Below are 18500 nucleotides of genomic sequence, written 5' to 3'. Positions count from 1 at the left end.
GAAAGCCTCTCACATAAATCAATATGTCTCTTTGATCCCTCAGTTGCCTATTAAAAAAATTTAGGCAATTGCGCTTATTACTGGAAAATTTGCAGTCTTGCTCGTTGGTGTCAATCTTAAATATCAGTTTGTGTTTTTTTTTATTGTGGGAGGGTTGTTTGTTTGGTTTTTAAAGCAAGGAAATTAGTGACCTAATTAAGTCAGTAATTTGTTCCATACCAGCTATTTACCTTTTTGGTGCTTACATAAAGCACCAAACTGACCACAATATATTCCTTGGTTTCTTCCAACCACACAAACTCAACACAGACTTTACCCTCTGAATCTGCATAGTCTGCAGTATAAATATGACCCATGTAGTCATAAAGGCCAGATGACTTGGTAGACAATCCCATGTGGACTGGAGCACTAAAACACCAGAAGGGCTTTCCAGTTTCATCCAAGAGAGTCAGATCCATCACAAAGCAGTCCTACAAACACAAGCAGAAGAGATTATTTCCCCATGGCCCAGTAAGTAGATCTGTCCCTGATGTTAGAAGAAATATAAAGGGTTCAGAGGGTTTTGTACAAAGGTTAAAACCTCAAAATAAAATTGATAATGGTTCACTGACCTATTGCAAGAAATACTTACTTAGAGGTTTTCTACAGAAATCAAAATTGCAACCCACAGACATGAAACACTGCAGTACAGAAGGTACCACTGCCAAACCAAATCAGACATTATTTCTTGAACATTTTTCAGCCCTTAACATCTGTTTTTCTCAATTATTAGTTACTTTACCATTCAAATGATTATAGTCCCTTCAATATGAGTAAGCAACCTAAGCTTAATGTCAGTTGCTAAACTTGTGTGAATGTAGCAATGTTTGCAAAGATACTCAGGGACCACTCAAGGCAGAGCACGCAAAATTACCCTTCCAAGCCAGCTGTATACAGTACTTTTTGAAAGGCTCACAGCTTCAGTTCCCAAAAAGGTAATAGTAATAATCCTGATGTAATTCCTCCTCTTACAAATTCTTGAAAATATTTCTTTACAAGATTACACAACTAGATAATTTAAAAATGTTAATGCCAATTCTTTTGTCTTTGCAAACTGATAGTTTCCCATATCCCTTAGAAGCACAGGAGTTGTCTGTCATGGTTAGTATCAGCTGTTCCTTATTCTCTTGAGTTCTGAATCACTAAATGAATCAAATTATCTTAATTATGTTGTATCTGTGGTCCAAAAGCAGAAATAAACCAAAACCAACACATTCCATGCCAAAAAAATTCATTTGGAATGCTTTATTTCTCTGTACTACATAGTTGTGTTTCTGTTGCTCTAACATTGCTTTCACTATTACTTTACTTCAATCAAACAACATAAGGGCAGATGGCACAAACATGAGGCAGTATGATACACACAGTTTCCCTAAGCCTTTTAATGCAGACTATGCTGAAAATACAAAATTCAAACCAAACCTGATAATGATGGTATCATAAACTTATATGAGCTACAGAATCACTGGAAACCAGAAAGAATTACAATTTTCTGGTTTGACAACTTGCATATATAAGGCCAATTACAAAATGTAAAGTGGGATGGTGTTGGGTGGTGGGATGGTGAGGTTTCCATGCATTTCCTTCCTGGTTCTAGTCAGGATCAGGTTAATTTTTGCAGCAGCCAGGAGGTAGCGTGGCTAACACAGTGACATTGTTCTATACCACCTCATCTCATTTCCAGGAGCAAGGAAAAGGTTGTCTTCTCAGTCAGACTATTGTGGCATGGTCAGGTTGAGTTCCTCCCTTCACATGCATGTTTGCATGTTAATCACTCGCCTCTCTTGTACCTTCTTATTATTAATTTTGTTGCTGCTACTCTCCATTTTCTTCTCCCATTGCTGTTTCCAGTAAACTGCTCTTATCTCAACCTTGACCTTTACCTTTGTGCCTCCAGTTCTCCCCTCCAGCTCAGCACAGGGCAGAGGAAGGGGAGAGAGCCAGTAGAGAGTGTGATTTGGAGTGGTTACAGTGAGAACATTAAATTGGAGAATACCATTCCTAAGCCATGACAATTTCCAACTATCTGTACTTCAGCAATTAAATTTTTTACTAAAAAACCCAGAAGTGCCAAGAAAGCTTTTGGGTTTTTTGGTTTTCCTTAAGAGTATTAAACAAAATTCAAATAAATTCCAAGTACTGGAATGTCCTACTTCTGTGGCTGATGTTATTCGGCCTCCACACATTTTAAGAATTTTAGACACTTATGGTAAAGACCACAGTGAATTCAACCCATGGCTATATGCTGACAAATTCTATCTGTCACCCCAAAATGAGGCATTTAAAAAAATTGTATTCTTTATTTTGTCGTAGAAACAAACACTCAATATAATTTATGCCGTATGCACATAGGAGGGAGACTAAAACTGAAAAACTAAAGACTACAGCCACAGCTGTTTCCTCTGTCAGATAACTTCCTAAATTCTTATATACTACTCAGGAGTATTTTCATGGAAAAAAAAAATCCTGCCAAGCAGCTGAATCACAGATTAGACTCGGGTTAAAATCACAGAATGATTTGGGTTAGAAGGGACTTACATAAGTCATCTAATTCCAACTCCCCTGCCTCACCATGCTCATCATGGGCGAAAGAATTTTTTTGCCTTTTTTTGTCAATGTCCAATTTAAATCTACCCTCTTTCAGTTTAAAAATATTGTCCCTTGTTTTGTCAACACATGCCTCAGTAAAAAAGTCTCACCTTATCAAACAATATTTCATTCCACATCTATACATGATTGGCAGAAACAGCAGTTTTATTAATTTTGAGGGTCTTTTCAAAAGACGTGCCAAATTTGAAATCAAGTGTTGAACTAAGTGATTTTTCAGTAGTGCTTAAACTACATTCATCAGAATTTTTACAACTTCTGAAACATTCACGCCGATAAAGTACATTTAAAAATATGTGCCTTCACCACTATTGCAAAAGGTACAGAAATAATCTGAAGCTTTGTTTGAAGTAACTCTTTCAGGAATTTTATCCAACAGAATGTGTGAGCATTCCTCTAAAAAAATAAAAAGTTAATCCAGCTGACTGATGTACCTGACTGGAGCTAGGTGCTGACTGTGTGGATGTGGTCTGTAGTTTCTCCCTGTGGCCACTGGCATTTTAACATTCCCCAGCAGTTCCTAACTTTCACTGCATACACACCACAGAACTGCAGAGTATTTCCCCAGAGGTTCAAGGCTTATTGCTCACAAACAAACCCCAACCAACCAACCAACCCAAAACAAACAAAAAACCACAAAACAAAACAAAAAAAACCAACCCACCCTCACATCAAACCCAAAAAAAGCCCTCACAAAAAGTACATCTGCAGTATTTTTTCTTTTTTTTTTTTTTTTTTTTTTTTTTTTTGTCCAGCATTTACAAGCAAGGCTGGTCAGCCACAGCATCTTTGCTGAGTGGAAAGCACTGGAGTGATAACACACATTACATGAATGAGTCTAGCATGCAATCCACACACTATGAGAGAAAGCAGAAAATGTTTTTCCTCAAAATTCACTTATTTTTTAAAATATTGGAACACAGGTCCTTGTCTAGTAACAGACACCTTCTACATATCAAAAAATTGTTTTAAAATTAGCATATTTAAGATGCACAAACATAATTCTGTTTTGAGATAAGCATTTCCACAAACAAAAAAATATTTCTGACCTTTACATTGCCTTTAAACACATCTGTTTCCCAGCATATGCCAAGTGTCCCAGTAATAGGAAAGTGCTTCCTATTATCCTTCAAGTTTACAACTCTGAGCCTCAGGTATCCATTTTCAATGTCACCTGAAAATATAAACAATATACAACATTACAGCAGTATAAATCAAATTCAGTCCAAGTACGCTGTAAATGTTCTCCTTTTCATGTCTTTTTCATCTCACTCACCAATAAGAAACCCTGCCATACACCAACAGCTAAATATCAAGCACTTCATAGAGGAATTAAGTTGCAGTTCGAAGTTTGATTCTGTGATCCACAGCAGAAATAGCAGCTAAAAACTCTTTTGTATTTTTTAGCATAAAAATAGGAATGGCACCTAAAGAACTTACACAAGGATGCAAGGAGTAAATTTCATATTCAACACTTCCATCTCTAACTGGAAACTCAACCCAATAAAAAGGGTATACAGGTAACAATTTCTCCTTAGAAAGGATATTGCATCATTTAAATTGACATGCATTATGATTTGATTTGAATCAAGTTTTTAAATTATGAATTTAATTTTTTTTAAAGTAGCTTTCCAAAACTCCTGGTTCTTGGGGTTTTTTTGGCAGAACTACTATGATTTGTGATTTTTTTATTACTACGTATATCCATATTTCTTTGGTATCTCTTCTCTCAGAAGAGATTGACTTTTTTTTTTTTTTTTTTCCTTTGCTATCAGAGGAGGAACCAGGGACTCCAACATTCTAATTATAAGTTTGGGAACATTATAATGAACACAATCTGACTACAAAGAAAAGTGAAAATAAAAGCATCACATGACACAAGCAGATTTCTTGGTAGGACATCCCTTAGACAAGTTTCCTTGAACAAGAGATTCTCTCTCAAAAGAGCAAAACAAAAGCACTAGAGACCTCAGTGCAAAAAAGAAAATATCTAGGACTTGCAGGAGACAAATGAGAAGGGCGAGAAGGAATTCCCAGGAATATAATGCCTGTCAGGATCCAGTAGCAGGTCCTGGATGGTAAGGTAACAAGCTAAGGGGCTTGCAGAGGTTTAAGATGGAAGTGACAGAGTGAAAAAGGAAGTGTTTTGCCTGTGATTCTCCTTCGATCAAGCTGAAGTAGCAGCATGAGGCCACAGACAGAAGAAGCAACATCAGAAAGGCTGGCTGTGAGTTAAATGGCTGCATCCAGCAGGCAGTGCCAGCAAAACCTCTGCTTGGTGGCTGCTTGAAGCAGATCGTTAGAGGCAGTGAAGGAGAAAGAAAGCCCACACTTCAACACAGAGGCCAAAAACTTCTCTGAACTGGTGCTGTAGAGCCAAGGCACAAACCAATGCTGGAAAGGCATCACTCACCAGTGGGGAGTCCAGAGAATACTTACTCTGGGGAGGAAGCAGCCCAGCACATGACAGAGAACAGCAGCTGCAGGTTTTTCAATACAGACACTGTCTGGAATAGGAGTGTGAATACAGTAACCAACGTGACCATGCCCAGGAAATATTTTGTAGGAAATACTTTGTATGGTTGAAGGAAAATGCAATCGTCCGGACCATGATACCCACTGTCTTTGCAGTGAAGTGCAAAAGAAATCAGTGAGAAAAATGTAAGCAGAATTCGTTTCCAGGACCCAGCTCAAAGTAGAAAAAGGGCATTAACTTGATACCTGTCCAAATGGTTCAGTTCCAAAACCTCAGTAAATCAAATTCAATGACAAAATGTCATTCAAGGTAAAAATATTTTACTTAGTTTACTAACTAACCACTGAAAGACCACATTTAAAGTTGAGTTTTTGAACAAGATTTGAAAACATCAGTCAACAAGCATTTTTTTCTAAGATGACTATTTGGTTATCCACAATTCCAGTCTGAATGGAAGTGGCCATTTCTCTTACTCATTCAAATCAAATGAAGTTTGAATGGATTAAAAATGGATTGAAAAAAGCATTCTGCTAATAAATTAATGAAGCCCAGGACATCACTGCCACTGCATGACATTAATACACCACTGCTAGATAGATCAGCTGGCTAAGGTGTATTATAGTTACTTCTTAACTTTAGCCAGAATGGAAATAGGCAACAGATCAAGAATCTGAAGGCTAATTATTCATGGGCTGGTTAATCCAGTCTTTATATATGGGTTTTTTTAATATAAAAGCTCCATTGCAGTCTTTATATTCCAGAGGAGGGAAAAGTCTGCCTAGAAACAAGCAAGGAACTGCAGGCTAAGTACTGAAGTCTTCCCTTCCTCACCCCAGTCACATAAGAAAATGAAATTAAAGGACAGAACAAGCTATGTTAAACATATGAAGAGAAACACAGAGAAAGCAAATTGGACAGGGCTTTCTTCAGCCTGATCCAGACTTTGTTTCATTGTCCCCTTATAACATCTCTAGTCCTTGGTTTATGCAAGACACGCATAGCAGCAAAGCAGCAGAGTAAGTTATAGGGAACAAATATTTCCAAGTAAAGGTAATAAAGAACATATATCATGTAGACAAACTTCAGGGGAAAGAAACAAATAGACCAATAGTTCCGGAGTACTTATTTTAGCTAAAAGCCAAGGAAGTTTGTTTTGCTAACCAAGCCTTTGTTGCAAATTGTCATTTGATTGGTATTTTCAGAGGAAAAGCTGTGCTTAACACTAATTCTGGTGCCAACAACCAGCCTTAAGACACTGAAACGGTTATTTAAACTTGCAAATCAATCTTCAAGGTCAAGCAAAACATTTCAAAAGCCTGATATGAAATTTTACAAACAAATCTTAAAAGCTCTCTAAATACACAAAAATCAACTCTCACATTTTGCAAGCACATCACATCAGTTTACATCAACAAGAAATGACATTGAAAAGTCAAAGCTTAAACTACCATGTGGGTACAAAGCTGTGCTTAAAAAGTTGAAAACCTGGGTAAAAATACACTTCAAAAGTATTTATTAAGAAGCTGGATTCATAGCTTCTGGGAGTCTTCTGGGAGAAAAGCCTGTCATACCTTCCTGAAAACAAGGAAAGTTTTCTAAATATTTTCAATTCAGTTACAAAGTATTTAGCATATTCACCCTACACTATCTGCCAGTGAGACCATATTGCCAATTCTGTTTACATGAAAAGGAGAATAAAACAAAATGCTAAACCCCAGCCCAAACAGTGGCAAACCAGCTAATTACTGTAATGTAAGTATTAATAACAGAAAAAAAATCTGAAGCCATATACACTCCATCTACTTGGTTCAATGAAGTGTGACATAACTTTTTAAATTTAATATTAAGAATTCTGCAAAAAGAATTGCAAACAGAGTAGCAAAATGAAGCTCAATACTAATAGACACTAACAAAAAGCAGATAAATATTAATATTGAACAAATAAATCAGTTATTCTGCAAAATACAAATGGGCATTCTCTGGTAACCTAGGAAGGCCTAGAGCTCCCTAACGAAAACCAATAAATAAGTAAAAGAACAGTATAATAGCTGACAACTGATCTGTGCCTCAAGTTGTAGAAATTGCCATGGGCATGTCTATAATTTAAAATAAAACTGGACTCAGTAGAGAATTTTCAAAAATAGCAAGACAAGAACATTGCAGACTTCCATGCTTCAGAGTCCTCCCAGAGGAAGGGACAAAGAATATTATTAGAAGGGAGCCTAAAACCAAAACACAAACCAGCAAACACAACCAGTCTGGACAAACCTGGCCACCACATTCAGCAACACCATGTTCACCAAAATGAGAAAAATGAACAACAACTTAGAATGAAAAATGTGAGAGCAGACAACCATATGCTGCATCACTACACCATTTCAGGAGGAAGTCAAGCATTTTCCACAAGGAATTATTGTGTGAGCACATGGAAGGGACAAGTTGACAAATGAGCTTATTGTCTGCAGAACCATGGCTTCAGCTGCCTGATGTCCTGTGAGACCAGAATCTGGTGGCTGTCACACTGCTGAAGGTCACAAAACCAGTAATTCAGAAAACACTCGTGAGCATAAAACAGATTCTGTAACTTGCAAAGTGAGATGGCATCACAACTGTAGCTCAGGGACATTTCCTAAAATTTGCATAAAGATCAGCTTATCAGCTTAATCTTTTGTGGAAGTAGCTTCTAAGCAGCAAGAAAGTGGTATCAAGAAAGGAAGTATGCCACATAATACTTTTTCTTGTGCAACTGTATTGCTAGGAGCATAACATTTTCATTTTAGAAAACAAAATATGACATTCAGCTAAACCAGAACAACCAACACAATTCCAAAAACTCAATCCTCTTGCCAATTTTGAGACGTTTTGGGGTTTTTTCTGATAATATAAAGAGGATTCTTGTACTACACAACACTTCAGGTAAGATTTCTTGCTACATGCGTAGACTTTCACTGAAGTTTTAGCCGTAGAATTATTCATTTAGTTTAAGCTTGCAACTTTTCTGGAATCTGAAAAATGTATTTCAGGTGTATTTCAGGTTCAAGGACTACTACACTCCACACTGCACAAGGCTGCCATCTAAATGACAGCTCTTGGAATCACCAAACACCAACGAGAAAAACCAAACCAAATCACGGGGAAATTCTGTAGCCCGGTAAAAGCGCTCACGTCTGACAACAGTGCCCTCTACTGACCGAAAAACAACATGTTCTGCAATCCGCACTGCTCAGGAGTGTGGATAAAAAAAATTACTGCCGATACAAAAAAAAATTATTTGGGAGCAATAATTAATTTACAGTACTTAATTCTAAATTAAATTCATGACAATGTCTAATTTTAATATTTTAATCTGTCTCTGCTTACAGAAAGACAGCTATGTAGCTGTAGGAATTTATGCTGAAGTTATGTCAAAAGAGAGATCACACATGTATTTTTCAAAACCTCAGTACAATTATGAATTTGGGCTGTATGAGAATAACAGGGATGGTCAATCACGTCTCATGGAAAGAAGTGCTGAAAACAGAATGAAGCAGCAGTTAAAAAAAATGACTGAAATTGTTTACCACACAATGACGAGATGCCAGAACAGGCAACCTCAAGCTCACCAAAAAAAAAACTATAGATCTTAAAGTTCACAGTAACTTCTACAAATTTATCTATATTTTCAATCTGTCTGTGCATCCAAAGTATACTCAAGGCGAATTCTACAGAAATAAGCTTCCAAATTGTACGAGGACAAACTGTCTCTCCTTTATAAAATACAACTGAAAGAAACATCAGCCTGCACCAAGAGCTATGCCACCGCATTATTAATGCAGCAGAGAACTAAAAGAAAAGACCCTGACAATCTGAAGAATTCAGTCCCAGGCCTGACACTATAAAAATGTAACAATGGGCAGACTTCTTACAGAGCAGCCTTAGGATGCCACACAAAGCACCATGCAGATATAAAGAAACCACACAACTAACAGACATCTTACTCTTAAAATTCCATTTCAGTTTCACCCCTTAAAAGAGAGAAACTGGATACAAGAAGGAAAGACAGGGATCATTTCTAAAACAAACATTATTGTTCTGTCAACTTTACGTTTTCTGCAGAAGAGGCACTTGAATGATCCACACAGGTACATGCAGGTTCTGCCATGAAGGTCAAGATGCAGGTTGTACTCATGCAGTCCATACTCTGAGTCAATATCATCCAGTAAAGGTTGATTAGGTGGAGGAGTATATTGACTTGAAAAAAAGAAAAATAATAGAATTTAGCAAGGGGGAACATGACTTAATAGAGATGTAACATACAGCCCTACACTGAGACTGTCATCTTAAGACAGTTTTGAAATCAAACATCTCTAGTTCATCACACTTCTTTTAAACTAATACAGTGTCTAAAACTGCTGATCAGCTGTTCAGCCCAGCCAAAGGGAGAAAATATGGCAGTCAACTTTAAAAGGTACATCTGTTAAACTTCAAAACACGGATTTGTCTTCAACAAAGAAAAAAGCATCAGCTTAACTACAAATCTAAAAGCCCACTAGCTCTAGAGACTTCTCTGAAATAGCAAATATTGAAATTATTTTGCCTGTGCCTAACTAAATAACTACTGCACATAAATGACCTGAAGTGACCACATGCCAGAGGCAACTGAGCAACTTCTACACAGGATCCAATCTGGTACTAAGAGAGAAGGTGTTAAATCTTACATTCTGTGAGAGAAGAGCCACACTGAGTTATAGTGGGCATTTAAGACTACTGGTAGATACAAAAGTATCTGACTAGAAAGCGGAGTGGCAAATAAATTCCCCAAATACTGTTCTAAAGCTAAAAAAAAAAAAAAATTGTATTTTTAAACAGTTTATAATGTATAAACAGGTATTACATTATACACTGCAATATACACATATACAAACACTTAATAGGAAACCCTGCTACTCTCTGAATAGGACTAAAAGATAATTGCAAGCACCTCACCAGTTTACCAGAATTTTTCTCCCCTCTTACACAGCCAAAGATTACTTCTCTACTTCCTGAAATGTCTCCCTCTTTTCTATCACTGTTTCAGATAGGAAGAGGAAATAAAAAGACTGCTTATGAAAAGGGAGAAAGTATGGGCAGTGTATTTCTAACTTTCTCAATACAGCCAGTACTAGTACACTTTTTTAACTAAATTATCTCCACAATAGCATAACGATGGCAATATTTTAGTATGAAAATGCTTCTACATTTTTGTATTTACTGTAACTGTTGTTTATATTACACAAGAATAGTTAATTACTGCCTAAACATAAGCATCTTACCAGCAGGCAATTTTAATTGTAAAACTCAAAGCTTTATTCAAAAGGTTATCTTTACTTCCCACAAAGGAAAACCAAACTTACACAGTAGCAGAACCCAAAATGCTTCTCTCAAGAAGTTGATTATAATGAAGATTCGCCATAACAAAAGCAATTTCATTTTTCTCCTGAAAAGTTAATTAAAGTATATGTATTTTTATCTGGAAATTCTTTTTTTCACAAGGTCTTTCTGAGCATTAAAATTCATAGATAAATGCTGCCGCTTATTACTCTGCCAGTTACTGTAATACTGTTAGTAATGGCTTGCTTTAATACTTGGACTCCTAAAACCTTTACTGTTTTTTCACAAGAGTACAGAATATACATAAAAGATTACAGAATTTCTGTATTACAGGGAAAGAGAGGGAAACTACCTATGTCTAGGCAAAAATTATGAGAGCTCCAAGAATTGCCCCTAGCTTCTAATAACCACTTTTAAAAAGATACCTAAACAAAATCAAACTGCACTTACTCCCAACTGCTGAAACATCAAGATTATTTTCCCATGTAAAGAACTATTTCCAAAGAGGGCTAACATCAGTGAGGAATACAGAATTATTCAATAGAAACTGTGAATTTCAAAGTAAAAAACATGTCTTCACCAGACTATTTAGTCCTAGGAAAACATTAAAAACATAACCTTCTACAGATGTCTATACAGAGAAAACATCAATGCGAAAACTAGAGACAGAGGTATATATTTACTTCAAGAACACAATACTAGGATATCAAGTTTTTTTTCTCTTTAAATGCATTTTTTTAAATCCTGCATTTCCAAACACAGAAGTCAATAGGAAAATAATTCCCTGCCAGAAGTCTATTACTCTCCTGAAATGTGGGCAACTACTGTTTTCATCTCTCTGGGTTACCAGAAAATGACATCCTCTATTCAGACTTTTGGCTTTTTAACTGCTCCTGTATTTTCAAAGTGCAAAATTACAGCTATAAAAGATTTAACTAGGGAGATCTATCAATCTCATAATTTCTCAGTCTTTCTCTGTCCAAATACCAGAAGGCCCACGTAACCTGCCCTTGGTTTCTGTTATGCAGATATGTGCAAAAAACAAGACGTGTGGCATTTACAATTATTACACCCACTGACACTTAACTACCTCATATTACTCTGCCTACACAGAGAATAAGAACTGCTGTTCAGAAAAGCAAGCAGGGAAAATATACTGGAGTGAGGCACTCGATTCTTAACAATGATGTGAAACTTGGTTATGACTGAACCATTTCCAGGTGCTGAAAGATCTCTCTTTCTGAGCATGGATGGGGCCAATGCATGAGCAAGACCAGAGAGCCAACAATACAGGGGCACCCATCTACAAAACGTCTGAAGATAAGAGAGAAATGGCTGTTCACTTAGCAGAGATTTTCACAGACTGAAACAACCAATAATGGGTTTATGCCAGTCAGGTTTTCAAGTTTTCCAGGAAATGGATTTTCACTCTTACCTTTAAGTAGGAGTGAAAGAAATAGTCCTTCTGCACTTTTAAACATTGCCTCTGGCGATTGTGTACATTTGAGGCAGCATGTTTGCAGCTGGAGATTAGACACAACTTTGAGGAACTGCTCACAGCCTCCCTTAGGAAAGTTCCAAATAACCTAAGTCTACATCAAGAGCATGGCTGAGGGGAGGAAAAAAGGGCTACCACCTCTCAATTCAGACCAAGAGCAGAACACCTGAAACAGGCCTCCATAGCACCCAGAGCTACATAGCCACAGGCAGACACAGAGGTGCCAGTGCATCCCATGCAAAGATGCAGATTCCTTCTGAAGTCGACTTCAGATGTTCGGCACTGCCCTCTAAAGACATTCACGTCTACACTTACCCTACAGAGGCTAACTGCTTAACCTAGACTCTTAATACCAAGAATTTAATACCTCCAAAAGGGCACCATTTACAGCATTCCTGCTGCTGGAGCAGGATACAGCTACCTGGTGATGTAGATTAAAATTAAGTTGCTATGTGGGAACTCATCACTTTGAGTGGCATGGGCAGGTAATGGCACGAATCAGAGGAAGAAGCACTTCTTTTCTCAAACCATTCCATTTAAAATTATTCTAGCATATCAAACTTGGGCATGTGAAGACTGTAAAATAAATAAAATTGAACACAGCATCTAATATGGAATGATAGATAACTGATCTCTTAATTAGAAGTGGATTTTTAAAAAAAGTATATATACTCCTGTGACAGCTCTTCAGGATACAATAAATCTTCCACTTACTGTCCCTACATGTGTTTTGTGGTTACTAGTTTAGACAAGATCTTTCAAAATCCAAAGGGGAAAAAAAAGGAAGATTAAAAAAAAAAAAGCCCTCCTCAAACCCAAACTACAAGCCAATTTTTTTTTTTTTTTCATTCAAATCATAATAAAATACAGAAACAAAATGTTATCTTACCTTCCAAATTCCTACTAAGAGTCCTGGACTCAGACTGAAGAGCTGGACAAGCTCATCAGCACCAACTGCGACACTACTTTCAGTCAGGTTGCCAAGAGGGTATTCAGCAATCAAGGAAAATCGACGAGGTCTTTGAAAAGAACATACAGAATGAAGTAAAAAGGCTGTGTCTCCTTATTCATGTAAAAGTTCAGTTTAATTTCATTTTTAACTGTAAAGTCTGACCAGCAGCACATGATGAAAATGGTTTTGAAAGCATTTGCCATGCAGAATCATAAACCATACATTTGAACAACCACAGTGTACTAGCAGGATCTCAACCCCTAACAAGAAAAGAAATAAAAAACACTATGATCTTCTAAAACATGCTTAAAAAAAGAACTTACGTACTTGCCCAATTTTTCAAGATACAGAATTACTTTATAACTTGTTTTTCATACTCTATTGATACTAGATGAAATCACTGAGAAGCAAAATTCAAAGGAAAGTATCAAACTGTACATATAATAAATTAAAAGTATGTGCTACAGGAAGCGTTCCTTTTTTAGATTTTTTTTCTATATTTTACCTATAATTAAAGCCATTAGCTCCAAAAAAATCTTAAATATAAGTTCATGAACACTCTTATTAACTAATGATGCATTTTAAAAAAGGGCAGTAAGTAAGAGTTTGCATTACCTACTCAGAATGAAGAAGTCTTCCTCAAATCCTTTTCAGACTCAGGCTCTTACTATATTCAAAACAGTTCCTAGACTTCCACATAGTATCACTGTAATACCACCTACAATCAAACACTGAACACTGTCTGGGATGGGGCATCCACAACCTCCCTGGACAACCCATTCCAGTGTCACACCACCCTTACAGTAAAACATTTCTTCTTGATCAACATCAACCTTTTCCATCTTTAAGTCAATCAGGCCTGTCCCTGCACTACTGCCTTATAGTCTAAACAATGACATACTGAAATTGGTGAAACCACTGACTTCATCTCTAGTCACAATTTCTAAAACTTGTAACTCTGTGAAATAAACACATCAACTGCCTGCAAGCTTTTTTATTTTCTACATATGAATCATCATCTCGGTAAAACAACTACATTTCCCACATAATTTGACTGCAAGACTTGTTCAGTTAACTTTATACAAAAGGCTTCTCTTGATTTATTTGTTTTATAAGTATATACTCTGCTCATGGTTGAAGAACCAGATGTTTTGTAGGTGACCAATTCCCTCTTTTCAGAGCTCTATGGCCAGGGGCTTTGTGTAAGAAGCAGGCAGCTGACTCTGTACCTACTATACACACAGGCTCAGATGTGGGCAAAACTCCTTGACAGCAACCAAATACCTCAAATAAACACTTTTCATTTATTTTTTAGAATATAATGACAAAAACCACTGTACACATGTAAATTAAAAAACAAGGGACATGCTGTGGACTGTGTGACTTCATATGCATGTACTGAAGACTGCACACATAGTTAAACATCAAGTTCCCTAAATTCATATACACACCTACCAGACAGAAAATAAATTTTAACAACATAGAATACCTGACTGTAGCCACATAAATACTGATTAACTCTTCCAAGCTAAATTTCTCACAATAAAGTCTTCTAGATTTACATTTTTCTTTCATGCTCTAGGGCTTAGATTCAGCTTTCCAAGTCAGGACCTATCAGCCTGCATATCACATGCCAATTAACCTATGAATTAATGCCATAGCTTGCTGGATTATACTATTTCTACTATTCCTCTCTAAAAAGCTCTACCAAAGAGAAGAACATAGAAAGAACTACTGCGGGGAGGCTTTCAAATGAAGGGTTAACTTACTGAATCAAACAAATGTCAGATAGGTCCTACAGACATATTATCAATCAGTTACACCCAAAAAATCCTCAAAAATCCTATATTAAAACTCACCCATTCTTGCTGGGAGGTCTGTTTTGGTCAGGAAGCAATAGTGTAACTCCAAACAGTTTTAGGGTTGACAGGATGTCCAAGCATGGCCAGTCTGTACCATACCAAAGTATGGTAACAGATGTGTCCTTAAATGATAGTTTTGGATTCTCTACTACATGTTCTTTTCCATTTTTGTCCTTTAGAACAATTATCCAACTCAAGCCAGAGACTCTGTTATTTAGGAATTGAGAGGGGAGAGGAGTGTTTAAAAACAAATTCTCAAAGTGATAAAATTTAAACTATGCTTTCAACAGAATTTTTACATTTCTACTAACTGCGACTCAGTTTCAGTCATTTATAGATTATCATTGTATCATTCCATTATGATATACATTTTATAGCTCTAATTCTATACTACTCCAAGCCATTAATGTTTTGTACATTGTTCTGAAGTAAATCTTTGTGACAAGGCATTGCTTACTTCATAGCTTCTTTGTTTTTACATGGAAGACCTGTGTAAGGATCTAGAAATTTAACGAGTCGCATTACTCTAGTCTTGAAGGCACACGTTTGTTCGAAGATGTATTCTTTCTTCCAGTACCCAGGCTTTTTATCATGTAGAGCAGCACGGCCCAAAGAAACAGCTTCTGTTTGTTTAGACTTCATTTTCCATTTTGGTTGCAAATAATTGGAATAAAGTTTCAGCCAAATTCCACTGAAAATAAAAATAGAATAAAGAGGAGTAAATTTCAAGAATAGTCACTTCATTTTTACATGCACATCTCAGCTACCACTGAGCACAGTGTTAGCAAAAAACCAGTCTTGTCTGTCTTCTCAAAAATATGGGATCCAGGATGAAGCTCTGTGACAGCACAGTCAGTCAGCAAGTAAGTGAAAACTGATAAAGGTTAAGCAGAAATTTTTGAAAATTCCACCCTAAAACAATGATGTGTCCTCCTCATAGAAAATCAGCTAGTGGAAAAAGTGGTTTAATATCTCCTATTCAACAAAGACCATCTGTAGACTTCAAGTTTCTCAGTTCAGCTGAGGAGGACAATTAGAATCACCTTTGTTTGGTGGTACTAATGTAATTTCAATCCTTTCTGCACTCTCTTTGGAAAAGCCCAGAGAAGACATGACTTTCTGAAGTCAAAGAAATATGTGACTGTAACGATGGGTTCATCTCTTTCATGCCAGGAAAACTATTAGTTCACATTTCAGCCCCTCACACCCCAGTATCTCTAGCACACCCCAGTATCTCTAGGACAATTCACAGAGTTGAGTCCAGGAACCTACAAAAATTCAATCAATAATCTGTGAATATAGGTTGCCAATAAGTTTTCTAATTTTGAAATGCTAGACACACAGTGTACATAACTGCACTGAAGAAAATTACTAGTGAGGGCAACAAATAGTTGAGACATTTTCTACCATTTATCAGCAAGGCTACCAGTTCTCACTTATCCTCAGGCAAACTTACACTAGCATGTATGGTATGGCATCTTCCCTTCTCCTTAAAGTATTCAAGGACTAGATCCATCCCACACTGCCTCCTACCCATCAAAAGCATTCTCAATTCATTAGCTACTGAGAATAACTCCCCACATATTGAGAGCCAGCTCTGGTTATTGATGCAAGCAGACCCAGGAATTTCGCAAAAACCTTCCAGCCTGCTGCTCTGCAGATATAGACAGAATTCCCCACTGCCATTTTTTAAGACAAAAGTGTCTAAAACACACAGACCAATAAGTTACCATAACTGGTAAAGGTGGGTTCACAGTCAACATGAGTTTTCAACCTTCCATTCACCAAAAGCAGAGTGGGAAGGGTAACATAAAGAACAATCCCCATAACTGAAACAAAGTTTTAAAATCCTTCTACTTTAAGACCATAAAGGGTAGCCAAGTTACCAGACAGTATAAAAACATTTCTGATGGAGGGGGAAAGTTCTTTTTTTAACTCCAAAGCAGTTTAGAACTGTCCAGTCATGAAAAAAGGAGAGATGTCCTTAACATAACATCACATGGGGAATTTGAGCTGTGTATCATCCAATTGGTCTTCACCAGCCTAAAACACCCAGTAAAATAACCTCCTATAAAACTTTCCTGATAACTAGAAACTCCTTCCCAAAAAAAGATATCCTTTGATGGAGAGAGATACTCTGCACCTTACTGTATGATGCTGAAAAGACAGGGCTTAGTACTAGGCATTTCCTGCATTTTGAAGTTGCAGGCTCAGGCAATTTAGTTGACTGAAGATAGACTAAGGACAAATACCTACCATGTTCATCCTCACTCTCAGAAACATATTGCATCTTCCTTTCCCAAAACAGTGTTGGGCAAGCAAAGAAATTAGTTCAAGAAACTCAAAAATTCAGCTAGGGCAGGGAGACAGAGAAGAAGATGAAGGAGGACTTGGAATCACAAGTGTTTAGGAAGGTATCACTTCCCCTTCATCCTCAACTTCTGAAGAAGTCAGGGCAGATAAATCAAAAAGGCATCCAACAGGGAAGCACAAGTTTGCCTCTTTCACAGCAGAATACATGCCCTGCCCTTCTTGCCTCAAATTGTTAATACTCATCTCAAGGTCTCTTACTGAACATTACTACAACAAACCAAACAAATCTTCTACTGCTAACTCAGATGCCAGAATCAGACACATCATCATCAGTCATCACTTGACCACAGTGGCAAAGACTTTGCCCTGTGCTCTCACTTCCTCTCACACAAGCACGTTCTGCTGGTGATCAGAATCCTCAGGCCTTCACAGGCAGACCATACCCATGAACTTCCCACACTGCATGGTAGGAAGGCTGGAATATCCCATGCTGTGACAAGGAGGGTACAGAAAGGGAGGGTCATAAACATTTCCTTGTCCTCAATAGTTACACTGGAGAGACATCAGTGCCAAGAACTGTTCAAGTGAACAGCCCAAAGACAAATCACTGCATTAGGCAGCACAGACATAGCACAATGAAAGACTGATGGTCCTGTTGCAACAAGGACAGCTCCCTGTACATCCAGGACACCAGAAATATCCTAAAAACCACAGTCAGATTTGTCACAGAAATATGCAGTGACTCCCATTAAAACTTCTGTTCATTCACTGCAAGATTCAGGGTCTTGAGAAGGTCCAGGAAAATCCATCAGGAAGAAATTACCTGGTCCCCCCTGAACCAGTCAGGCTCCTAGATAAGAGAAACTAACTCTTTCCAAAGTCTCATTTGTGCACGCACACTAATCTCTATTGAGATTAGAAAATGGAAACAGACATTGTCGAGATGGAGACAGATGAATCATCTTCCCCTGGACAGCCACAGTGATTTTATCCTGCTTCACCATCCTGAAGTGGAAAACACATACCAAGATTGGTAATTTGTGTCAACTATGCAATTTTTATCTACCCTCAAAACCTAAATCTGGATTACAGATCTTCCCTTTAAACTCATCAGTTCTAAAGGTATTAATGCCAAGGTAAACTAACTAATTCACCACACAATTTTTAGTAAATAAGGGAGAAATAGATTCATACCTGGTACAGCAACTTCCTATAGAGGAAGACATTTTCTCATTCAAACAACACTAATGCAGTAGAATCCTACAAAGAAAAGGATGCCCAGATCCTAGTTATCACACACCAACCCAAGTCTCTCCTCTTCACCCTTTCACAAAATTATCATGATATTGGTTGGAGCAATTTATGAACTCTGTATAAGCAATCCTTATTAAAAAACGTGTCGGT

General features: G+C 37.2%; 1 protein-coding gene across 1 annotated transcript; it reads right to left on the bottom strand.

The window, feature by feature from the left end:
* Positions 1-200: 200 nt before the first annotated feature.
* Positions 201-15474, bottom strand: LOC310923480 (F-box only protein 15-like; the record flags this gene model as incomplete). The annotated part of the gene is made up of 7 exons (XM_083885469.1): positions 201-470; positions 3696-3820; positions 9207-9352; positions 10495-10577; positions 12859-12988; positions 14781-14990; positions 15241-15474. Coding segments are annotated over 7 exons (1198 nt in total), but the record flags the coding sequence as incomplete, so codon positions are not given.
* Between the last annotated feature and the right edge of the window lie 3026 nt (positions 15475-18500).

The sequence above is a fragment of the Zosterops lateralis genome (assembly GCF_965231275.1).
Source record: "Zosterops lateralis genome assembly, contig: HAP1_HAP1_SCAFFOLD_64, whole genome shotgun sequence".
Taxonomy (NCBI): Eukaryota; Metazoa; Chordata; class Aves; order Passeriformes; family Zosteropidae; genus Zosterops; species Zosterops lateralis.
The sequence above is the reverse complement of the archived record's forward strand: the minus strand, read 5'-3'. Positions and strand labels throughout refer to the sequence as shown.